The 25,682-nt window shown below is 53.5% G+C and overlaps 1 protein-coding gene across 1 annotated transcript; it reads left to right on the top strand.

Moving 5' to 3' along the window:
* Window positions 1-392: 392 nt before the first annotated feature.
* On the top strand, window positions 393-22,579 carry KCNK6 (potassium two pore domain channel subfamily K member 6). The gene is made up of 4 exons (XM_075607003.1): window positions 393-609; window positions 1,320-1,638; window positions 17,088-17,483; window positions 20,067-22,579. The coding sequence occupies exons 2-4, from the start codon at window positions 1,332-1,334 to the stop codon at window positions 20,288-20,290; spliced, it is 927 nt and encodes a 308-aa protein (XP_075463118.1). The 5' UTR covers window positions 393-609; window positions 1,320-1,331; the 3' UTR covers window positions 20,291-22,579.
* The last annotated feature ends 3,103 nt before the right edge of the window (window positions 22,580-25,682 follow it).

Raw genomic sequence — 25,682 nt, 5'->3', positions numbered from 1 at the left:
TCTCTCCTTCCTCTCTGACTGTCTTTAGTTACTCCCTCCTCCCCCTTCCTATTTCACTTACTTCCTATCTCTCCTCCCTCTCTGACTGTCTCTCTCCTTTCTCTCTCACTGTCTCCATCTCCTCCCCCTTGACTGACTGACTCTCTTCCCCTCTCTCTCCTCCCTCTGTCTCTTTCTGCTGCAGGAAGTTCAGACTTTTCCTCTCAAGCCAAATAAAGTTTGTGTTTAGACAGCAGTGTGTTGTAGAGAAGGTGAGTTAAGGGGAGGGAGAGAGACAGCAAGTGAGAAGAGTGGGGGGAGAGACAGCAAGAGAGAAAAGGGGGGGGGGGGGTGAGAGACAGCAAGAGAGAAGAGTGGGGGGAGAGACAGCAAGAGAGAAAAGGGGGGGGGGGTGAGAGACAGCAAGAGAGAAGAGGGGAGGAGAGAGACATCAAGAGAAAAGAAAGGGACAGCAACAGAAAGAGAGACTGCAAAGGATTGTAGAAGAGAAGGCTAAATAAAAAGACTCAGGGAGACAGCCTGCATCAAGAGAAGAACAAGAGACATTTCGGGAGAGTGACTCAATCACAGCAGGAAAGACCTGGGCCGACACATCCCAAGACTGAGCAGGTGAGTGCGAGACAGCTCATAAATAACCAGACTGACGAGACCGTCGTAGACTGTTACAAGCAGAAAAAGACATCCTTAGGGAAATAAAGACACGCCAGTATAAAGAGACCTTCCCAGTGTTATATCAGGGTTACAGTGTTACTACATCCAAGAAAGATCCCTAACCTGTCCCATGTTAAGAGACACCCCTGTTGAAAAGAGACATTTCCTTGTAAGAGACATCACACGTAAAGATACATCCCCTCCAAATACAGTGTTTCTATACCATTACAGAAACGTGCATATTACACAGGATGAGACACTCCCTGTTATAAAGAGACCTCACCCCAAATTATCTCACCAGTCTATCTTGCTTTTAGGGCAAGACATCCTCTTGTAATGAGACATCAGAGATGTCTGTAGCCATGACAGTTTACAAGATGAGACACCCCTCTTAGAAAGAGACTTCATACAGATCCATAATATTGAGACCTCGCACAGATCAATGTAACCATGCCACACTGTCCCATTGTACAGAATGAGACAACCCCTCTTAAAAAAGAGAAACCACTCTAGTAAAGAGATGTCACTGATCTCTGTAACCATGCCAGAGTTTATACAATGAGATGCCCCTTTTGTAAAGAGACCTCTCAGGTTTCTATGCCAGAGTTTTGAAGATGACATCCTTCTTGCAAAGAGACCTCATCCCTTCGCTCTCTCCTTCCCCATAGCACTGTAAAGTTATGAAGTCCTGGGTGCTGCTCACTCTGCTCCTGGTAGGGTACCTGATCTACCTCTTTCTGGGGGCTTTGGTTGTCTCCACCATTGAGAGTCCGTACGAGGGGACCCTGCGAGATGAACTACGGCAGCTCAAACAGCACTTCCTACAAGACAGCCCCTGTGTCAATGAGAGTGGCCTGGAGGCCTTCCTGGAGAAAGTGCTCAACGCCAACAAATTTGGGGTGTCCGTCCTGTCCAACTCCTCCAACGATAGCAACTGGGATCTGGCGTCATCTTTCTTCTTCTCCAGCACACTGGTGACTACCGTGGGTGAGTTATAGACTAGAGTGGGACCAAAGTGACCCAGAGTGACATGTTTAATAGGTTAAAAAGTTAGTCCCACATAGGACCAAAGTGACCTAATAACAGTGACATGTTTAATGGGTTAAACGGGACAGTTTTATTTAGGACCAAATGTCAGCTATATGGAGTTAATTATCGCTCCCTTCCGGGATAAGCAGTTTCCCAAACACCACTCCCTCTTAGCAAAGCAATAGTAGTGACAATAAAGCAAAAGCACTCAACCATGGGACGCGCCTCCACCCTTTAATGCGTTCCTTTAAACTCTTCTCTTGTGGGGGCATGCAGGCAGACGCCCTCACACCTCACACAGCAATGGGGATTTTTATTAGCAATCATAAAATAAAAAAAGCCCAGATCATTTACAAGCATGCCTGTGTGTGTCCTATAAGGACTGGTTTTAGTGTGTGTGTGTGTGTGTGTGTGTGTGTGTGTGTGCGCGCGCGCGCGCGCATACACTTGCATGCGTGTACGAGTGAGTGTGAATTTACAACTGTAAACTATTTATATCAGTCTGTTGGTGAATGTGTGCAGTGGTTAAAGAGCATCAGATGCGGCATTAGGGGTCAGCAGCTCGAAATGGCAGAGGCATCATTAACCCCTTCACTGCCGGGGGCCAGCAAGGTATTGCTCTGCATGTTATTATATCGCTCTGCATGTTATTATATCGATCTGCATGTTATATCGCTCTGCGTGTGATTATATCGCTCTGCGTGTGATTATATCGCTCTGCATGTTATATCGCTCTGCGTGTGATTATATCGCTCTGCGTGTGATTATATCGATCTGCATGTTATTTTATCGCTCTGCATGCTAGTATACTGCTTTGTATTATATTGCGTTTGATATAAATATATTGCTCTCCAATGTGTCGCTGACCTCTCTGGCAGCTAAGGGGTTATATTTCAGGTTACCCGTCTATCAATACTGGGCCATAGAAAGCGTTCAGCCATTTAACACACACACGTGCTCATGTTGTTGCCTGGCAAGCAGAGAGAAACAGAATATAAATATATCGTGCCCAGTAATCCTGTGTTTATCCCTCCGGGGTAGTCTTTAAGATCTTTAGCTGTTCAATCATCTCCTTGTGTACAATGGAAACAGCTTAGCTGTGATATTGCATAGCTAGTAATCGGATCGTCGCGCACACAGAACCGAGGCATGTGATGTGCTGGCCGATCAGATCACACAGATCTATGGGGACAACTCACTTCTTGTAGAGGGGAATCCCGTGAAAGCCTATGGGGACAAATCATTTCCTATCTTAACATGTAACTGACATCTAAAAACACATTCAACTGCCCTCGCACGTACGCACATACTGCCCTCGCACGTACGCACATACTGCCCTCGCACGTACGCACACACGGCCCTCGCACGTAAGCACACACTGCCCTCACACGTACGCACACACGGCCCTCGCACTTACGCACACACGGCCCTCGCACGTACGCACACACGGCCCTCGCACTTACGCACATACTGTCCTCGCACGTACGCACATACTGCCCTCGCACGTACGCACACACGGCCCTCGCACGTACGCACACACGGCCCTCGCACGTACGCACACACGGCCCTCGCACGTACGCACACACGGCCCTCGCACGTACGCACACACGGCCCTCGCACGTACGCACACACGGCCCTCGCACGTACGCACACACGGCCCTCGCACGTACGCACACAAGGCCCTCGCACGTACGCACACACGGCCCTCGCACGTACGCACACACGGCCCTCGCACGTACGCACACACGGCCCTCGCACGTACGCACACACGGCCCTCGCACGTACGCACACATGGCCCTCGCACGTACGCACACACGGCCCTCGCACGTACGCACACACACTGCCCTCGCACGTACGCACACACACTGCCCTCGCATGCGCCGACGCACACACACTGCCCTCGCACGTGCCGACGCACACACACTGCCCTCGCACGTGCGCACACACACTGCCCTCATGCGCACACACCTCAAACTTTTTTTCCCCCACACACAAAGCTCCTTCCCACCCTCTTTCCTCCCATTTTCCTTCACACCTCAAACATGTCAGCTGCTCAGTGGGTGCGTCCTGGCTGTCTGGAGAAGAAACTTCTCTCTCTCGCCTCTCTGTGCTGAGACGGAGGCTTCTCTCTCTCTCTCCTCTCTGTGCTGAGACGGAGGCTTCTCTCTCTCTCTCCTCTCTGTGCTGAGACTGAGGCTTCTCTCTCTCTCCTCTCTGTGCTGAGACGGAGGCTTCTCTCTCTCTCTCTCCTCTCTGTGCTGAGACGGAGGCTTCTCTCTCTCGCCTCTCTGTGCTGAGACTGAGGCTTCTCTCTCTCTCCTCTCTGTGCTGAGACGGAGGCTTCTCTCTCTCTCTCCTCTCTGTGCTGAGACTGAGGCTTCTCTCTCTCGCCTCTCTGTGCTGAGACGGAGGCTTCTCTCTCTCTCTCCTCTCTGTGCTGAGACTGAGGCTTCTCTCTCTCGCCTCTCTGTGCTGAGAAGGAGGCTTCTCTCTCTCTCTCCTCTGTGCTGAGACGGAGGCTTCTCTTTCTCTCTCCTCTCTGTGCTGAGACGGAGGCTTCTCTCGCTCTCCTCTCTGTGCTGAGACGGAGGCTTCTCTCTCTCTCCTCTCTGTGCTGAGAAGGAGGCTTCTCGCTCTCTCTCCTCTCTGTGCTGAGAAGGAGGCTTCTCTCTCTCACCTCTCTGTGCTGAGGAGGCTTCTCTCTCTCTCCTCTCTGTGCTGAGAAGGAGGCTTCTCGCTCTCTCTCCTCTGTGCTGAGACAGAAGCTTCTCTCTCTCCTCTCTGTGCTGAGAAGGAGGCTTCGCTCTCTCTCCTCTCTGTGCTGAGAAGGAGGCTTCTCTCTCTCGCCTCTCTGTGCTGAGACGGAGGCTTCTCTCTCTCTCCTCTCTGTGCTGAGACTGAGGCTTCTCTCTCTCTCTCTCTGTGCTGAGACGGAGGCTTCTCTCTCTCGCCTCTCTGTGCTGAGACGGAGGCTTCTCTCTCTCGCCTCTCTGTGCTGAGACGGAGGCTTCTCTCTCTCGCCTCTCTGTGCTGAGACGGAGGCTTCTCTCTCTCGCCTCTCTGTGCTGAGACGGAGGCTTCTCTCTCTCGCCTCTCTGTGCTGAGAAGGAGGCTTCTCTCTCTCTCCTCTCTGTGCTGAGACGGAGGCTTCTCTCTCTCGCCTCTCTGTGCTGAGACGGAGGCTTCTCTCTCTCGACTCTCTGTGCTGAGAAGGAGGCTTCTCTCTCTCGCCTCTCTGTGCTGAGACGGAGGCTTCTCTCTCTCGCCTCTCTGTGCTGAGACGGAAGCTTCTCTCTCTCGCCTCTCTGTGCTGAGACGGAGGCTTCTCTCTCTCTCCTCTCTGTGCTGAGACGGAGGCTTCTCTCTCTCGCCTCTCTGTGCTGAGACGGAGGCTTCTCTCTCTCGCCTCTCTGTGCTGAGAAGGAGGCTTCTCTCTCTCGCCTCTCTGTGCTGAGACGGAGGCTTCTCTCTCTCGCCTCTCTGTGCTGAGACGGAGGCTTCTCTCGCTCTCCTCTCTGTGCTGAGACGGAGGCTTCTCTCTCTCGCCTCTCTGTGCTGAGACGGAGGCTTCTCTCTCTCGCCTCTCTGTGCTGAGACGGAGGCTTCTCTCTCTCGACTCTCTGTGCTGAGACGGAGGCTTCTCTCTCTCTCCTCTCTGTGCTGAGACGGAGGCTTCTCTCTCTCGACTCTCTGTGCTGAGACGGAGGCTTCTCTCTCTCTCCTCTCTGTGCTGAGACGGAGGCTTCTCTCTCTCTCCTCTCTGTGCTGAGACGGAGGCTTCTCTCTCTCGCCTCTCTGTGCTGAGACGGAGGCTTCTCTCTCTCGCCTCTCTGTGCTGAGACGGAGGCTTCTCTCTCTCGCCTCTCTGTGCTGAGACGGAGGCTTCTCTCTCTCGCCTCTCTGTGCTGAGACGGAGGCTTCTCTCTCTCGCCTCTCTGTGCTGAGACGGAGGCTTCTCTCTCTCTCCTCTCTGTGCTGAGACGGAGGCTTCTCTCTCTCTCCTCTCTGTGCTGAGAAGGAGGCTTCTCTCTCTCGCCTCTCTGTGCTGAGACGGAGGCTTCTCTCTCTCGCCTCTCTGTGCTGAGACGGAGGCTTCTCTCTCTCGCCTCTGTGCTGAGACGGAGGCTTCTCTCTCTCGACTCTCTGTGCTGAGACGGAGGCTTCTCTCTCTCGACTCTCTGTGCTGAGACGGAGGCTTCTCTCTCTCGCCTCTCTGTGCTGAGACGGAGGCTTCTCTCTCTCGCCTCTCTGTGCTGAGACGGAGGCTTCTCTCTCTCGCCTCTCTGTGCTGAGACGGAGGCTTCTCTCTCTCGCCTCTCTGTGCTGAGACGGAGGCTTCTCTCTCTCGCCTCTCTGTGCTGAGACGGAGGCTTCTCTCTCTCTCTCCTCTCTGTGCTGAGACGGAGGCTTCTCTCTCTCTCTCTCCTCTCTGTGCTGAGAAGGAGGCTTCTCTCTCTCGCCTCTCTGTGCTGAGACGGAGGCTTCTCTCTCTCGCCTCTCTGTGCTGAGACGGAGGCTTCTCTCTCGCCTCTCTGTGCTGAGAAGGAGGCTTCTCTCTCTCGCCTCTCTTTGCTGAGACGGAGGCTTCTCTCTCTCGCCTCTCTGTGCTGAGACGGAGGCTTCTCTCTCTCGCCTCTCTGTGCTGAGACGGAGGCTTCTCTCTCTCGCCTCTCTGTGCTGAGACGGAGGCTTCTCTCTCTCGCCTCTCTGTGCTGAGAAGGAGGCTTCTCTCTCTCTCCTCTCTGTGCTGAGAAGGAGGCTTCTCTCTCTCTCCTCTCTGTGCTGAGAAGGAGGCTTCTCTCTCTCTCCTCTCTGTGCTGAGAAGGAGGCTTCTCTCTCTCGCCTCTCTCTGTGCTGAGAAGGAGGCTTCTCTCTCTCGCCTCTCTGTGCTGAGACGGAGGCTTCTCTCTCTCTCCTCTCTGTGCTGAGAAGGAGGCTTCTCTCTCTCTCCTCTCTGCCCGTGAGCAGCCAGCTGAGTTTTCCCCCTGGAGCCGTGGCACCCTTGGCAGAAGGTCTCGGCACACAGGGGTGCCCTAACTCTCTGGTTGAGAAACACTGCATTATTGGCTCTGATAAGGACAGCGTGGGAGAACGGTAAAGAGAACACTATACTAACAAGCTCCTCCCCCCCCCCCCAATTCAGAGGCCCCCCAAAACACGGCTAGATTTGTTATGGGAAACTAATAAGACTTTTAAATGCTTTTAAAAAGGTTGTTTTATGGCCGGCAATGTAGAATTGCACCATTAAGAGGAAAGCAGAGTAGATATAATATAAAAAAGGGCACTGCATAAATTAAGCGGGTTTGCAAGTTAAGGCCTGGGACACGGTGCAGGGAGCGGCGCTGGGACACGGTGCAGGGAGCGGCGCTGGGACACGGTGCAGGGAGCGGCGCTGGGACACGCTGCAGGGAGCGGCGCTGGGACACGGTGCAGGGAGCGGTGCTGGGACATGGTGCAGGGAGCGGCGCTGGGACACGGTGCAGGGAGCGGCGCTGGGACACGGTGCAGGGAGCGGCGCTGGGACATGGTGCAGGGAGCGGCGCTGGGACACGGTGCAGGGAGCGGTGCTGGGACATGGTGCAGGGAGCGGCGCTGGGACACGGTGCAGGGAGCGGCGCTGGGACACGGTGCAGGGAGCGGTGCTGGGACATGGTGCAGGGAGCGGCGCTGGGACACGGTGCAGGGAGCGGTGCTGGGACACGCTGCAGGGAGCGGCGCTGGGACATGGTGCAGGGAGCGGCGCTGGGACACGGTGCAGGGAGCGGCGCTGCGACACGCTGCAGGGAGCGGCGCTGGGACACGCTGCAGGGAGCGGCGCTGGGACACGCTGCAGGGAGCGGCGCTGGGACACGCTGCAGGGAGCGGCGCTGGGACACGCTGCAGGGAGCGGCGCTGGGACACGGTGCAGGGAGCGGCGCTGGGACAGGGTGCAGGGAGCGGCGCTGGGACACGGTGCAGGGAGCGGCGCTGGGACAGGGTGCAGGGAGCGGCGCTGGGACACGGTGCAGGGAGCGGCGCTGGGACAGGGTGCAGGGAGCGGCGCTGGGACACGGTGCAGGGAGCGGCGCTGGACAGCGCTGACATACTAAGGCCTGGGACATGGTGCAGGGAGCGGCGCTGGGCAGCGCTGACATACTAAGGCCTGGGACACGGTGCAGGGAGCGGCGCTGGGCAGCGCTGACATACTAAGGCCTGGGACACGGTGCAGGGAGCGGCGCTGGGACAGGGTGCAGGGAGCGGCGCTGGGACACGGTGCAGGGCGCGGCGCTGGGCAGCGCTGACATACTAAGGCCTGGGACATGGTGCAGGGAGCGGCGCTGGGCAGCGCTGACATACTAAGGCCTGGGACACGGTGCAGGGAGCGGCGCTGGGCAGCGCTGACATACTAAGGCCTGGGACACGGTGCAGGGAGCGGCGCTGGACAGCGCTGACATACTAAGGCCCGGGACACGGTGCAGGGAGCGGCGCTGGGCAGCGCTGACATACTAAGGCCTGGGACATGGTGCAGGGAGCGGCGCTGGGCAGCGCTGACATACTAAGGCCCGGGACATGGTGCAGGGAGCGGCGCTGGGCAGCGCTGACATACTAAGGCCTGGGACACGGTGCAGGGAGCGGCGCTGGGCAGCGCTGACATACTAAGGCCTGGGACATGGTGCAGGGAGCGGCGCTGGGACAGGGTGCAGGGAGCGGCGCTGGGACACGGTGCAGGGAGCGGCGCTGGGCAGCGCTGACATACTAAGGCCTGGGACATGGTGCAGGGAGCGGCGCTGGGCAGCGCTGACATACTAAGGCCTGGGACATGGTGCAGGGAGCGGCGCTGGGCAGCGCTGACATACTAAGGCCTGGGACACGGTGCAGGGAGCGGCGCTGGGACAGGGTGCAGGGAGCGGCGCTGGGACAGGGTGCAGGGAGCGGCGCTGGGACAGGGTGCAGGGAGCGGCGCTGGGACACGGTGCAGGGAGCGGCGCTGGGCAGCGCTGACATACTAAGGCCTGGGACACGGTGCAGGGAGCGGCGCTGGGCAGCGCTGACATGCTAAGGCCTGGGACATGGTGCAGGGAGCGGCGCTGGGCAGCACTGACATACTAAGGCCTGGGACACGGTGCAGGGAGCGGGGCTGGGCAGCGCTGACATACTAAGGCCCGGGACATGGTGCAGGGAGCGGGGCTGGGCAGCGCTGACATACTAAGGCCCGGGACATGGTGCAGGGAGCGGCGCTGGGCAGCGCTGACATACTAAGGCCTGGGACACGGTGCAGGGAGCGGCGCTGGGCAGCGCTGACATACTAAGGCCTGGGACACGGTGCAGGGAGCGGCGCTGGGACAGGGTGCAGGGAGCGGCGCTGGGACACGGTGCAGGGAGCGGCGCTGGGCAGCGCTGACATACTAAGGCCTGGGACATGGTGCAGGGAGCGGCGCTGGGCAGCGCTGACATACTAAGGCCTGGGACACGGTGCAGGGAGCGGCGCTGGGACAGGGTGCAGGGAGCGGCGCTGGGACACGGTGCAGGGAGCGGCGCTGGGACACGCTGCAGGGAGCGGCGCTGGGACACGCTGCAGGGAGCGGCGCTGGGACACGCTGCAGGGAGCGGCCCTGGGACACGCTGCAGGGAGCGGCGCTGGGACACGCTGCAGGGAGCGGCGCTGGGACACGCTGCAGGGAGCGGCGCTGGGACACGCTGCAGGGAGCGGCGCTGGGACACGCTGCAGGGAGCGGCGCTGGGACACGGTGCAGGGAGCGGCGCTGGGCAGCGCTGACATACTAAGGCCTGGGACATGGTGCAGGGAGCGGCGCTTGGCAGCGCTGACATACTAAGGCCTGGGACACGGTGCAGGGAGCGGCGCTGGGCAGCGCTGACATACTAAGGCCTGGGACACGGTGCAGGGAGCGGCGCTGGGACAGGGTGCAGGGAGCGGCGCTGGGACACGGTGCAGGGAGCGGCGCTGGGCAGCGCTGACATACTAAGGCCTGGGACATGGTGCAGGGAGCGGCGCTTGGCAGCGCTGACATACTAAGGCCTGGGACACGGTGCAGGGAGCGGCGCTGGGCAGCGCTGACATACTAAGGCCTGGGACACGGTGCAGGGAGCGGCGCTGGGACAGGGTGCAGGGAGCGGCGCTGGGACACGGTGCAGGGAGCGGCGCTGGGCAGCGCTGACATACTAAGGCCTGGGACATGGTGCAGGGAGCGGCGCTGGGCAGCGCTGACATACTAAGGCCTGGGACACGGTGCAGGGAGCGGCGCTGGGCAGCGCTGACATACTAAGGCCTGGGACACGGTGCAGGGAGCGGCGCTGGGACAGGGTGCAGGGAGCGGCGCTGGGACACGGTGCAGGGAGCGGCGCTGGGACACGCTGCAGGGAGCGGCGCTGGGACACGGTGCAGGGAGCGGCCCTGGGACACGCTGCAGGGAGCGGCGCTGGGACACGCTGCAGGGAGCGGCGCTGGGACACGCTGCAGGGAGCGGCGCTGGGACACGCTGCAGGGAGCGGCGCTGGGACACGCTGCAGGGAGCGGCGCTGGGACACGGTGCAGGGAGCGGCGCTGGGACAGGGTGCAGGGAGCGGCGCTTGGACACGGTGCAGGGAGCGGCGCTGGGACAGGGTGCAGGGAGCGGCGCTGGGACACGGTGCAGGGAGCGGCGCTGGGCAGCGCTGACATACTAAGGCCTGGGACACGGTGCAGGGAGCGGCGCTGGGCAGCGCTGACATACTAAGGCCTGGGACACGGTGCAGGGAGCGGCGCTGGGACAGGGTGCAGGGAGCGGCGCTGGGACACGGTGCAGGGAGCGGCGCTGGGCAGCGCTGACATACTAAGGCCTGGGACATGGTGCAGGGAGCGGCGCTGGGCAGCGCTGACATACTAAGGCCTGGGACACGGTGCAGGGAGCGGCGCTGGGCAGCGCTGACATACTAAGGCCTGGGACACGGTGCAGGGAGCGGCGCTGGGCAGCGCTGACATACTAAGGCCCGGGACACGGTGCAGGGAGCGGCGCTGGGCAGCGCTGACATACTAAGGCCCGGGACATGGTGCAGGGAGCGGCGCTGGGCAGCGCTGACATACTAAGGCCTGGGACACGGTGCAGGGAGCGGCGCTGGGACACGGTGCAGGGAGCGGCGCTGGGCAGCGCTGACATACTAAGGCCTGGGACACGGTGCAGGGAGCGGCGCTGGGCAGCGCTGACATACTAAGGCCCGGGACATGGTGCAGGGAGCGGCGCTGGGCAGCGCTGACATACTAAGGCCTGGGACACGGTGCAGGGAGCGGCGCTGGGCAGCGCTGACATACTAAGGCCTGGGACACGGTGCAGGGAGCGGCGCTGGGCAGCGCTGACATACTAAGGCCTGGGACACGGTGCAGGGAGCGGCGCTGGGACAGGGTGCAGGGAGCGGCGCTGGGACACGGTGCAGGGAGCGGCGCTGGGCAGCGCTGACATACTAAGGCCTGGGACACGGTGCAGGGAGCGGCGCTGGGCAGCGCTGACATACTAAGGCCCGGGACACGGTGCAGGGAGCGGCGCTGGGCAGCGCTGACATACTAAGGCCCGGGACATGGTGCAGGGAGCGGCGCTGGGCAGCGCTGACATACTAAGGCCTGGGACATGGTGCAGGGAGCGGCGCTGAGCAGCGCTGACATGCTAAGGCCTGGGACATGGTGCAGGGAGCGGCGCTGGGCAGCGCTGACATACTAAGGCCTGGGACACGGTGCAGGGAGCGGCGCTGGGACAGGGTGCAGGGAGCGGCGCTGGGACACGGTGCAGGGAGCGGCGCTGGGCAGCGCTGACATACTAAGGCCTGGGACATGGTGCAGGGAGCGGCGCTGGGACAGGGTGCAGGGAGCGGCGCTGGGACACGGTGCAGGGAGCGGCGCTGGGCAGCGCTGACATTCTAAGGCCTGGGACATGGTGCAGGGAGCAGCGCTGGGCAGCGCTGACATACTAAGGCCTGGGACATGGTGCAGGGAGCGGCGCTGGGACAGGGTGCAGGGAGCGGCGCTGGGACACGGTGCAGGGAGCGGCGCTGGGCAGCGCTGACATACTAAGGCCTGGGACACGGTGCAGGGAGCGGCGCTGGGCAGCGCTGACATACTAAGGCCTGGGACATGGTGCAGGGAGCGGCGCTGGGGAGCGCTGACATACTAAGGCCCGGGACATGGTGCAGGGAGCGGCGCTCGGACACGGTGCAGGGAGCGGCGCTGGGCAGCGCTGACGCTCATGCTCTCCTGCTCAAGCAGGAGATTTTTCGTGTCCCTGCATGAGCGCCAGCGTGCGCGTTTGTGTGCCGGGTGGGAGGTGGGACGGGAGGCGGGGCTAGCACGCCACGTCACGGCGCCGACGTCACGGACTGCCATTGGCTTCTGGCAGTCACGTGACCGGCCCTCCGCTTCCCTCAGCAGGAAATCTAAAATGAGTCTGTCGGCTGCAATTCCACACGCCTCCGCACGCCTGCGGAAGCGCTGTCTAAAGCCGCGCTGATGGGGATAATGTTTCCCCTTAGCACGGCTCAGCGCGCCTCACCCTACTATGTCCGAGGCCTAAGACAGGGGTAGAAACAAGTGGGTGAGTAAAGAGACAGGTCTGGGCAGAGTGGCAGGGGCTGAAGGGAGGAGAATATAGGGCTGTGTTATTGAGGGTATAATTAAGAACTGAAGCTCCCTCTTAGCTTATTTATTCCACTTCCATTTCTGCTTGCACACGTCCCTCTGTGTCTCTGCTGTGCAAACAGTGACATATTTGTGCAAGAACAGGGAGTGATTACTGCATGGAGAGCTTTGATCAGCGTATAATGAACTTTTAAATAACCCCAATTATCCGGGTGACATGGTGATTTATTCAGTGAAGAACAAAGAGTGTGTGTGATTGAATGTGTGTGCAGCTATTCTAGCTATCTACTTTATGTATATAAATATATTAAAAAGTATAAACACAGACATACATAAAATGTAGACACACACACACAAACACACGCACACACACATATAGATGTGTTTGTGAATACATATGCGTGTATATACACATATACTGTATGTGTTCTTGGGTTAAGAAGATATATGTACATGCATGTGTAATATATTTGTGTGTATAATATATATCTACAGTATATATCGCTGACCAGGTGTAGCTAATCAAACCTGCCTCTCGCAATGGTCTCTGCTTCAGCTAATGGGACATAAACAGACATTTGCCTAACGTGTTTCGTCACGTGAGTGACTTCATCAGGGACTCAAAATTCACACTCTCTCTGTCTCACTCTCGCTCTCACTCTCTCTCTCACTCTCTCTCTGACTCTCGCTCTCGCTCACTCTCTCTCTGTCTCGCTCTCTGTCTCGCTCTCTGTCTCGCTCTCTGTCTCGCTCTCTGTCTCGCTCTCTGTCTCGCTCTCTGTCTCGCTCTCTGTCTCGCTCTCTGTCTCGCGCTCTGTCTCGCGCTCTGTCTCGCGCTCTGTCTCGCGCTCTGTCTCGCGCTCTGTCTCGCTCTCTGTCTCGCTCTCTGTCTCGCTCTCTGTCTCGCTCTCTGTCTCGCTCTCTGTCTCGCTCTCTGTCTCGCTCTCTGTCTCGCTCTCTGTCTCGCTCTCTGTCTCGCTCTCTGTCTCGCTCTCTGTCTCGCTCTCTGTCTCGCTCTCTGTCTCGCTCTCTGTCTCGCTCTCTGTCTCGCTCTCTGTCTCGCTCTCTGTCTCGCTCTCTGTCTCGCTCTCTGTCTCGCTCTCTGTCTCGCTCTCTGTCTCGCTCTCTGTCTCGCTCTCTGTCTCGCTCTCTCGCTCTCGCTCTCTCGCTCTCTGTCTCGCTCTCGCTCTCTCGCTCGCTCTCTCGCTCTCTGTCTCGCTCTCTGTCTCGCTCTCGCTCTCTCGCTCGCTCTCTCGCTCGCTGTCTCGCTCTCTGTCTCACTCTGTCTCACTCTCTCTCTGTCTCTCTCTGTCTCTCTCTGTCTCTCTCTGTCTCTCTCTGTCTCTCTCTGTCTCTCTCTGTCTCTCTCTGTCTCTCTCTGTCTCTCTCTGTCTCACTCTCTGTCTCACTCTCTGTCTCTCTCTCTCTCTGACTCTCTCTCTGTCTCACTCTCTCTCTGACTCTCTCTCTCTCTGACTCTCTCTCTGTCTCACTCTCTCTCTGACTCTCTCTCTGTCTGACTCTCTCTCTGTCTCACTCTCTCTCTGACTCTCTCTCTGTCTCACTCACTCACTCACTCTCTCTGACTCTCTCTCTGTCTCACTCACTCTCTCTGACTCTCTCTATTATATGGCCCAGGGCAAATGAAAGGAGCAGCCCCCATAGCGCCCCCCCCCCCCCCGAACCCATAGCGCACCTACCACGAAAAAATATTTTGTTAGCGCGCAACTTTTACTTAACTGTTTTCTTATTGTAATACAGAAAAAAACATTACAATGCAACCTGTTTATTTTTATATTTTCAACAAAAGACCGGTGACTGCCTGCCTGGGTGTTTGGGTGACTGCCTGCCTGGGTGTTTGGGTGACTGCCTGCCTGGGTGTTTGGGTGACTGCCTGCCTGGGTGTTTGGGTGACTGCCTGCCTGGGTGGTTGGGTGACTGCCTGCCTGGGTGGTTGGGTGACTGCCTGCCTGGGTGGTTGGGTGACTGCCTGCCTGGGTGGTTGGGTGACTGCCTGCCTGGGTGGTTGGGTGACTGCCTGCCTGGGTGGTTGGGTGACTGCCTGCCTGGGTGGTTGGGTGACTGCCTGCCTGGGTGGTTGGGTGACTGCCTGCCTGGGTGGTTGGGTGACTGCCTGCCTGGGTGGTTGGGCGACTGCCTGCCTGGGTGGTTGGGCGACTGCCTGCCTGGGTGGTTGGGTGACTGCCTGCCTGGGTGGTTGGGTGACTGCCTGCCTGGGTGGTTGGGTGACTGCCTGCCTGGGTGGTTGGGTGACTGCCTGCCTGGGTGTTTGGGCGACTGCCTGCCTGGGTGTTTGGGCGACTGCCTGCCTGGGTGTTTGGGTGACTGCCTGCCTGGGTGTTTGGGTTACTGCCTGCCTGGGTGGTTGGGTGACTGCCTGCCTGGGTGGTTGGGTGACTGCCTACCTGGGTGGTTGGGTGACTGCCTGCCTGGGTGGTTGGGTGACTGCCTGCCTGGGTGGTTGGGTGACTGCCTGCCTGGGTGGTTGGGTGACTGCCTGCCTGGGTGGTTGGGTGACTGCCTGCCTGGGTGGTTGGGTGACTGCCTGCCTGGGTGGTTGGGTGACTGCCTGCCTGGGTGGTTGGGTGACTGCCTGCCTGGGTGGTTGGGTGACTGCCTGCCTGGGTGGTTGGGTGACTGCCTGCCTGGGTGGTTGGGTGACTGCCTGCCTGGGTGGTTGGGTGACTGCCTGCCTGGGTGGTTGGGTGACTGCCTGCCTGGGTGGTTGGGTGACTGCCTGCCTGGGTGGTTGGGTGACTGCCTGCCTGGGTGTTTGGGTGACTGCCTGCCTGGGTGTTTGGGTGACTGCCTGCCTGGGTGGTTGGGTGACTGCCTACCTGGGTGGTTGGGTGACTGCCTACCTGGGTGGTTGGGTGACTGCCTACCTGGGTGGTTGGGTGACTGCCTGCCTGGGTGGTTGGGTGACTGCCTGGGTGGTTGGGTGACTGCCTGCCTGGGTGTTTGGGTGACTGCCTGCCTGGGTGTTTGGGTGACTGCCTGCCTGGGTGTTTGGGTGACTGCCTACCTGGGTGGTTGGGTGACTGCCTACCTGGGTGGGTGGGTGGGGGGGGGGGGGTTGGGCGAGACTGGCGGGCTAATTCCGCAGCTGCTGCCCAGGGCAGGAGGTGCGCGCGCGGGGGAAGCTCAATTGGCGCTGGCAACGGCGCTTCCCCTCCGTCCCACGTTGGGAGGGGAGCGAGCCCACAGGCAGGAGGCCGGACACCCTGCTTGCCATGCACGTGTGCGCCGGGACCTCGGCTCTGCGCATGCGCACGGGGAATCGCCGCCATTTTTATTTCTTTATTTTTAATAATATAACTGGCCGGGGCCCCTGAACGGGGCCCGGGACGCCAGCACCTGCTGTCCCTCCCCTGTTGGCGGCCCTGCTCTCTCTCTGTCTCACCCTTAATGTGTGTGTCTCTATCTCTCTCTCTATCTCTGGCGCCGTAAATGCATACTTTAATTATCCATTTAATTTTACATGAGAAGATTATTATCTCCAAACACTCAGCCGATCTTATTGATCTATCAGCTGTGGTCACCCTGATATTACTGCGGTCTGTGCCCTGTAACCACTCCTCCCACAAGTACAAAAGCATGGAGCAGCACTCCCGCCTCCCGCACGGGGACAGGTCGGCGTGTTTCTATCTGCCCTATTTTGACGACGTAATTAATCATTCGCGTTTCACTCGAACCAGCGGAAATTCGCTCTGCAAATGGAAGTTTTCCGTGTATTAAAACTCCGGTTTCAGACATGATTTTAATATCGGGCAATCTCTTTTGACTTTATAAACCCTCAATACAAATTCATATTAACACATTTATTTAACCTATAAATTAATTTGAGCACATTTCTTCTTGAAAAGCAATACACTAAATGCAGCTCTTTTATTTAATGGACCTCTTTCAAAAATAGTCTTTTTTTTTTAATTTTGTGTGTAATATATATATATATTTATTTATTTATTTTTTTACTGTAGGACAAGATGTGTGTGTCTGTTTTATTTACCTGTTTACAAATTTATTTTTTATTTGTTTTAATAGAAATGCAATATTGTTTTTCATATTTTTATATTAAGACTGCCTTGTTTAAAAAAAAGTAAATATCATTTTTATGTAAGAAATATTCAAACAAATGTTAAAGTTTTTGCTATTTAATAGTTTTCTGTTTCTAATTACCTCACACACACACCTTAGAGTGTAAGCTCTTCGGGGCAGGGACTCCTTTTCCTAATGTTACTTGTATGTCGCAAGCGCTTATTCCCATTATGTGTGATATTATTACTGTATGTCACCTGTATTACCGCTGTGGACATGGATGGAGCTGTATAAATACAGATATACATACATCATTGTGTATGTACACATACCAAATATATTGCTGTTTTGACATTTTTAAAGTATCTATTTTGAGCCCATATAGCTTTAGCGGAACTAGTTGGCGGCCTTGTCGCTGTGTCAGACTGAGTTTCACCTGATTGTAGAAGAGGAAATACACAGTGTGACTGAGCTCATGTGACTCTGGCTCAGGATCCAACATGCTGAGATTGCCTGTGGTTTTATGATGGGAGCAGAGCTACAGGGCTTTAACGGGTTAGTCCCATGTAGGACCAAACTGACCTAATGACCCTGACATATTTGATGGGCCAGTCCCATGTATGACGTGAGTGACCTACTCACAGTGACATGGGTAAATGCCATGTACCAGGAAAGTGACCTAATGACAGTGCTACAATGTTGTTATATTCTGTATCAGTAGTAACTCCTTCCTTGCCTCCTTCCCCAGGTTACGGATATACCACCCCCCTGTCGGACTCCGGCAAAGCCTTCTGCATCTTCTACGCCTTGATTGGCGTGCCCTTCACCATGCTGATCCTCACCGCCGCAGTGCAGCGCCTCATGGCCATCTTCACCCACAAACCTATTCGCTACCTCCAGGTCCACCGAGGCTTTGACCGTAAGATGGTCACCAAGGTCCACTTCCTGGTCCTGATGGTGCTGGTGTTGGTTCTGATCCTCATGGTCCCATCCGCCATCTTCAGTGCTATAGAGAGCACATGGACCTTTCTTGATGCTTTTTACTTCTGCTTCATCTCGCTCTGCACCATCGGGCTTGGGGACTACGTCCCGGGGGAGCAGAACAACCAGTGGCTCCGCCCGCTCTACAAGGTCTCCGTTGCCTGTGAGTACTATGAGGGGCCTGGGGTAAGAGGGGGGCAAGGAGCAGTGTCTACACCTTTGTACTGAGTACTTGGTCTGAACTGTCTTACTTAGGTTTGTAAAATCGGTAATTGGCGACCACAAGAGTACTTTATTGATGTACAGAAAAAACAATACAGACCGGCGCCTTAGAGTCCAAATAGTGGGATAAATAAAAGTCCAATGGATGGCTCAAGATATCCAATAGATGACAATAAAGTCCAGTGGACAGCAGGTTCCTCAGCAGCAAACAATGTATGATATGCAGGGGAGACAAAAGAACAAGATCATAGTGTACCAAAATATGGTTAAAACATGTAACACATAGACAAACAGGTACATACAACAATAAACATGTAGGCTGACTAATATCAATTAATTTTAATGAACACAATAAAATTCAGCAACTGATGGCGAGCAGATTCAGGATCCGGTTGTGCAAAATCGGAATCCTACTTACAGCCAGTCCTCAGGATATGCGCAGATATGGGGATTAAAGATGATCCGGCGGTGGGTGATGCTGGATGCGTGCCTGTATGTGATTCCCCGCAGGTGACTCCTCAGCAAGTGTAGGCAGACTTGCCTTCCGCTCCACGAGGCGCCCTCCGCTCACGGCCGGAACTGCGTCACAGCCCGGATGTACGTCACAGGGGGCGGGACACCGCTCCGAATCTCCCAACCTCGCCGGGTCTCGCTGTCAATGTTGATCCAAAAATGCTGCTATTCCAGGGACTGCTATAGCGATCTGCTCTTCTGTCAGTAAAAGCTGATGAATGATACTCAAAGGCCCAACGCGTTTCGTGCGCATGCGCACTTCTTCAACATTTGGATCAACATTGACAGCGAGATCCGGCGAGGTTGGGAGATTCGGAGCGGTGTCCCGCCCCCTGTGACGTACATCCGGGCTGTGACGCAGTTCCGGCCGCGAGCGGAGCGGAAGGCAAGTCTGCCTACACTTGCTGAGGAGTCACCTGCGGGGAATCACATACAGGCACGCATCCAGCATCACCCACCGCCGGATCATCTTTAATCCCCATATCTGCGCATATCCTGAGGACTGGCTGTAAGTAGGATTCCGATTTTGCACAACCGGATCCTGAATCTGCTCGCCATCAGTTGCTGAATTTTATTGTGTTCATTAAAATTAATTGATATTAGTCAGCCTACATGTTTATTGTTGTATGTACCTGTTTGTCTACGTGTTACATGTTCTAACCATATTTTGGTACACTATGATCTTGTTCTTTTGTCTCCCCTGCATATCATACATTGTTTGCTGCTGAGGAACCTGCTGTCCACTGGACTTTATTGTCATCTATTGGATATCTTGAGCCATCCATTGGACTTTTATTTATCCCACTATTTGGACTCTAAGGCGCCGGTCTGTATTGTTTTTTCTTGTGTTTCACTAACTGTGTTTGGGTTAGTTATTCCTGGCAGCCTTGCCGATTTAATTATATTTACATACTATATATCACACTGTATTACTATTTGTTGTGTTCACATATTTTTAGCGCTATATACACCAATCTTTCTTTTAGTTATTGATGTACAGAGCTTTCCAAACCTCACAGGTCTCCTCTTCACATGCACAGAGCGTTCCAAACCTCACAGGGCGTTTGTTTACGTGTATAGAGTGTTCCACACCTCACGGATCTCCTCTTCACATGCACAGAGCGTTCCAAACCTCACAGGGCTTTTGTTTACGTGTATAGAGTGTTCCACACCTCACGGGTCTCCTCTTCACATGCACAGAGCGTTCCAAACCTCACAGGGCTTTTGTTTACGTGTATAGAGTGTTCCACACCTCACGGGTCTCCTCTTCACATGCACAGAGCGTTCCAAACCTCACAGGGCTTTTGTTTACGTGTATAGAGTGTTCCACACCTCACGGGGCTCTTCTTCACATGTAAACACTGAGTACATGCGAAGAAATTTGCAAGGTTTGGAAAGCTCTGTACATACTTTATGTATAAAGAGCTTCCATGTTGGTTAATTAGAAGGTGTTACAATCAATAACTTTGACCAATAACGCTTCCCAGGACCAACATGGCTATTTGAACCCTGCCGATATAAATAATATTATGATTGTTCTTAGTGACCTGCAAATAGTCCCTATTAGTACCTAGGTAACAGTCCCTACTCTTTTGAGTTTTGTGCAGTTGTTATCGGTGGCAGTGGGAGGTAAAGGACATGAGATGTGAGCTGTGCAGGATAGGGCGTGTTTGTCTGTAAAGGTCTATAGATGTCGCTGCTCTTAGTTTAAAACACCTGCAATATCATACACCCTAATATCGACCTTCTCTCCCTCCCTCTATCCCTATCTTTCTTTCACTCACCCTGTCCACTTTTCTTCCTATCCCCATCTCTTTCTTTCCTTCATCTCTCTTCTACCCACCTCTTTCTCCCTCTTCCTTCTCTCCCCCAACGCTCCCTTCTCTCCCCCAACGCTCCCTTCTCTCCCCAACGCTCCCTTCTCTCCCCCACGCTCCCTTCTCTCCCCCACGCTCCCTTCTCTCCCCCACGCTCCCTTCTTTGCTTCCTCCCTCCCGCCTCTCTCCTGCAGTCTACCTCTTCCTCGGCCTCATGTTCATGCTGTTGGTCCTCCAGACCTTCCACAAAGTCGCCGACGTCCACGGCCTTACGGACCTATTCTACCTCCCTCGTCTTCGCGACCAGGAGGACCAGGAACCCATCCTGGAGACACCCGACTCCTCAGCGAGACCCGAAGAACCCAAGAGACCACTCAACGCCGGAGCCCAGGCCAGCTACTCCTCAATCAACCGGTAACACCGGCCTGGGGCCAAAAAAACAACCAGACAGATCCTGGGACCGGGGTGGCCAATGTATGTTGTCAAGGACACTTATTTCCCATTTGTGTTTAATATCTGTGGTATAAATAATTAATATGGCGTTTTTTTTTCTGTCCAAGCTTTGTCATTGGTTGGAAAGATCACATGACCATAGCGACTGTGCACCTCCGTGTGCTGTGATTGGTGGAAAATGGCGACCTCAAGCCAACATGGACTGTCATTATTTTGCAGTAAAGTCACAAGAACAAAAACAACACATCATGAAGAGAGCAAAGTATTAATTTATTAACCTTTTCACTGTTTAATGGGTTAAAGGGTCAGCCCACATAGGAGAAAAGGGATCTGAGAGCGACGTGTTTAATAGGTTAAAGCAGGAGCGGCCAACTTCAGTCCTCAGGGGCTACCAACAGGTCAGGTTTACAGGATATCCCTACTTCAGTACAGGTGGCTCAGTCACTGAGCCCTCTGTGCTGAAGCAGGGATATCCTGTAAACCTGACCTGTTGGTGGCCCCTGAGGACTGGAGTTGGCCGCCCCTGGGTTGAATGGTCAGTCCCATGTAGGACCAAAGTAACCAAATGACAGCAACATGTCATTCCTATGTTGGCCTCCTGCTATTCGGGGGATTTGTTCCAATGTTACGCATAAGGGTACCGTTCAGCCATTGTCACATCCTGGGCAACTAAATATATGTTGAAACGCTTAGATCTGCTGAATGGAGATTCTAAAGATTAAAACGGCGTTGGAAAAGGTCTCGTAAAGTAAGCAAAAACGCAAACAAAGATGGTGATCGCTGCTTTAAAAATCCCTCCCAGGATACCAGCGACCCGAGGACAGTGAGCTGTTTAATAAGTTGAATGGAGCTCATTGACACACAAAAATAAAATAAAAATATTAGAATAGGTACATTATTATAATTATTTTTTTTTAAACCTCTTTATTTCCATGGTAAACAAAATATGGGTGGGGGCTTTTCAATCTTTATTTAATGTCTTTGGGGACGTTGCAGGCCGCCAAGCCACAGGCGCATTGTTCTCTTTGATTTGTTCTCCGTTTGTCTGACAGACACAGAAGTAGCTGGAATGTGGTGGACACAAAGAAAAGGGAAACGTACATTTTTAACAGAGTACGAGTAAGGAGAACAGTGACTTTAAAGGGGCAATCCCTTACAGGACCGGAACTCATTTAAGTAAAATGTTAAAGAGGTCTCATTTGGCAATTGATACCTTTTTTTTTGAGTACCCAAATCCGACACCTACAAGTATTATTTTTAACGTTGGAGCGGTTTGACTTCCTCTGGCTGCTCCCTTTTGTGTGATGTCACTGTGTGTTCAGCCAGAGTCCTCCCTCCCCTTATCTTTATTGGTTCTGTGATAAGGACAGGGTGGGGTAAAGGGGGGTAAACAAAACGAACACTTCCCCATTCAGAGGCCTCTAAGTAATTCAACTGGCCGAATACACCTTTAAGGGGGATTGGATATTTCTAAGCGGGTTACACTGAGTTGTTTAAAACATTTTGCGCCCTGCTACGTGGGACTGAACCTTTCATTTCTAGACTAGAACTAGGTTTAACCTGAGCGCAGGGATGGCCATTTATTTAACACTCTGATGTACCCCGCGCTGCTTTGAACATTTGCTCAATCCGTTTAATGGCCAAACGGCCGCTTTCAAATGTAATGCACAATCACAAAATGCTCCTTTCAATGACAAACCTCTCCTGCAGGGGTCTGCTGTCCATAGCCCTTTATATACCCCAAATATGTCCTTATTTGTTCAAGGAAACTGCAACAAATTGAGATCACTGCTGAGAAATTAAAAATATACACATTTAAAAAATAAATAAAAATGTACTGGACAATTTAACCTTTTCTATAATAAACTTGCAGACTATTCTTCCGCAGACTATTCTTCCGCACGCCATTCTGGAACCTTTTTGTTATGCAATGTCGTCTTTCTATTGAATAATGAAGTGTATACTGTTATATATGATCAAATGTATTATATGTTGAGATTATCCAAAGGACAGGTGGAGTATTTTTTCCCCGTGCAAAAGGCGGCGGTGTGTACAGTATGCCTTCAGTTACAATATATTTATTGTGGAAATGTTGTGACATCGAAATGTTTTCATAAACCTTCACCGTGTTTTATATACAATTTTATGTTTCAGACTATTGAAATATACGATATATTTTTGTTTAAAATGCTGTAGAAAAGTTTACAAGAAAATCTTCAGGAGAAAATATGTAATAAAGTGAGTAGAAAGTTAAGTGACACGCCGTGTGCTTATTTTTGACGTCTTTACCCAGAATCCTAGGCGGCAGCTTAACCAAGATGCCACAGTGGGGTGAATAAGGGAACTGTGGAAGACCTGTAGATAGACTTATGGGGTTCATGGCCCATATGTACTAAGCCACTGGTGGCAAACATGCGGGCTGCGGGCTTTCACCCGCCGCGCAGCCTGTGGCCGCCGCAAACAGGAGTGCAACTGCTGGTGGACGGCAAAAGTGACGTTGCGTCCTGCCCCCTCTATTCTTGCCGGGAGGTGAGGGACAGGCTGGAGTGGAGCGTGTGGGGTAGAAGCTAATAAGGAGGAGCATGTGCGGGAGAAGCTGGTGAGGAGGGGAGCTTGTAGGTAAGAAGGTGGAGTATTTTGATAATTTAAACTACATATGGCCCGAATGAAGTACAGTGAAATCTGCTCAGGCCCGTCAACAACTACTCACATTTCCACTCATACTATAACTCTCTTCAGCAGGTGATATTGAACTTAACCCAGGTCCTCCCTTTTCAACTCTGTCCCATACCCCTGAGAATACCATCAAATTCCAAAAAGGTCTATCTGTCGCCCATATAACATTGAGCCTGCTGCCCAAACTGGATAAACTAAGGGCATGGTGCCTTATGCCTAAACCCAAAGCCATCGTTCTCACAGAAATATGGCTAACCCCTAAAACCCCTGATGCAAATATCGCCGTTCAGGGATACTCCATTTCTAGGAAAGATAGGTCAAAGAGAGGAGGAGTGTTATTTTATATTGCAGACACCTTACAATTTACACTGTTATTGTAAGCCCAAGCCCACCCTCTTTTGAAATCCTAGTTGGCAAAATCTGCCTCCCCTTTTCTAAGCCCATCTTGCTTGCTGGCATCTAAAGCCCCTCTACAATCCCTGACTGTTATCACCCAGTTTCTTGGCTCCATTTCCTCTCTGAATGAGAAGAGTGAGCTGCTAGTTCTTGGGGATTTCAACTTCAATTGGCTCGACCCTAAAAACCACAAAATCCAGATACAAATCATGTCACTTAACCTATCGCAACTAATTTCCCGACCCACACGGACAAACCTGAAATCGCACAACCATTCCTTGCTAGACTGGATTCTCTCCTCAAACCCCAGCAGAATCCAATCCTCTGGCATCCTTCCTGACATTTTCAGTGACCATGCAATAGTGTACTGTGTAAGGAAAATTAAACCGCCCCAATGAAGCCCTAAAGTTCTCCTCACTTAGAACATTTAGAAACTTTAACCCACAACAGTTTCTGGCTGCCCTTGTTACAGAATCGACTTCATTCCCGACCCCGATTCTGCGCTCAACCATTTCCAATCCGAGTTCTTAAAACTCTGTGATACCCATGCTCCACTACGCAGAATAAGGGTACGGGGGGCCCACTTTCCATGGGTTACAACTGACCTTATGGCACTCTACCAGTTCAGGGATGCCTTGTGGAAAAGCTACAAAGTAACTGGCACTACCAAGGAACTCAATCGCTACAGATGCATGCGGAACGTGTGCACAAGGCAAACAAGGTATGCAAAAGCCCAATATTACTCTGACAATATTCACCAGAATATATCAAACCCAGCTAAGTTCTGGAAGGTTATCAACAACATATTCCAGCCTCCTAACCATCGACAACCAAGTAATATCACTAAGGGCGATATTACTCTGACAAACCCCACCGACATTGCAAATGCATTCAATGACTACTTTGTGGGGTGTGCTACTGAGGCCCGTTTTACAGTGGCGGGCGCGTGCTATGCAGTGTGCGCGGATTTTTAGTTGGCTGACGTCAGTCAGCCTTTCTATTTTATTATTTATTTATAAAATATTTTACCAGGAAGTAATACATTGAGAGTTACCTCTCGTTTTCAAGTATGTCCTGGGCACAGAGTAAGACAAATAATACATGGTTACAAATACAGTTACATAAATGAACAGGGTATACATTATATACAAGACATTGCATGCACAGTTAAAGAAAATATATATTATGGGCGTATGAAACAGTTACAGACCAGATTAAAATGTGAGACAGCCTTAGATTTGAAAGAACTTAAACTGGTGGTGGATGTGAGAGTCTCTGGTAGGTTGTTCCAGTTTTGGGGTGCACGGTAAGAGAAGGAGGAACGGCCGGATACTTTGTTGAGCCTTGGGACCATGAACAGTCTTTTGGAGTCTGATCTCAGGTGATGAGTGCTGCAAGTGGTAGGGGTGAGGAGCTTGTTCAGATAGCTGGGTAGCTTGCCCATGAAGAATTTAAAGGCAAGACAGAAAAGGTGAACTTTGCGCCTAGACTCTAGTGATGACCAATCTAGTTCTTTGAGCATTTCGCAGTGATGTGTGTTGTTGCATTGGAGAACAAAACGACAAATTGAATTATAGAGGGTGTCAAGTTTGCTAAGGTGGGTTTGAGGTGCTGAGCCATATACTATGTCTCCATAGTCAATAATTGGCATTGGCATCTGCTGTGCGATACGCTTTCTGACCAGGAGACTTAGGGAGGATTTGTTCCTGTAAAGTACCCCTAGTTTGGCATAGGTCTTGGTTGTCAGGCTATCAATGTGCATCCCGAATGTTAAGTGGGAGTCAAACCATAAGCCCAGGTATTTAAAACTAGTGACAGGAGTTAGGGTGGTATCGTTTGTTCTAATCTGGAGCTCAGTCGCTGGAAGCTTTAAAAATTTAGTCTTGGTCCCAAATACCATTGTTACAGTCTTGTCAGTGTTTAAAAACAGTTTGTTTTGGGAAATCCAGTTTTCGAGTCTCAAAAAGTGAGACTGAAGTATGTGTTGAAGGTCAGAGAGGCTATGGCTGTGTGCATATAGGATTGTGTCGTCTGCATACATTTCTATAGAAGGGCCGCGCGCTCGGCAGGGAGAGGGGAGCCGACAGACAGCGGCGAAGATGAAGAAATTAATCTTTTCGTGCCGCTGTGTGTGTGTGTGAATAATTGCACAAAAAAAATAAAAAAAATAATTAAACTTTTATACAGGAAAAGCATGCGGCACGTGCACGCGCGTTCGCATAGGAACGCACGGCCGCATCCTGTATGTAACGGGTTTTCCCCCACCCAATCTCACATTGGCCCGT

Source organism: Ascaphus truei, chromosome 7, assembly GCF_040206685.1.
Source record: "Ascaphus truei isolate aAscTru1 chromosome 7, aAscTru1.hap1, whole genome shotgun sequence".
NCBI classification, from domain to species: domain Eukaryota; kingdom Metazoa; phylum Chordata; class Amphibia; order Anura; family Ascaphidae; genus Ascaphus; species Ascaphus truei.
Note: the sequence above shows the minus strand (reverse complement) of the source record. Positions and strands in the feature narration are given on the sequence as shown.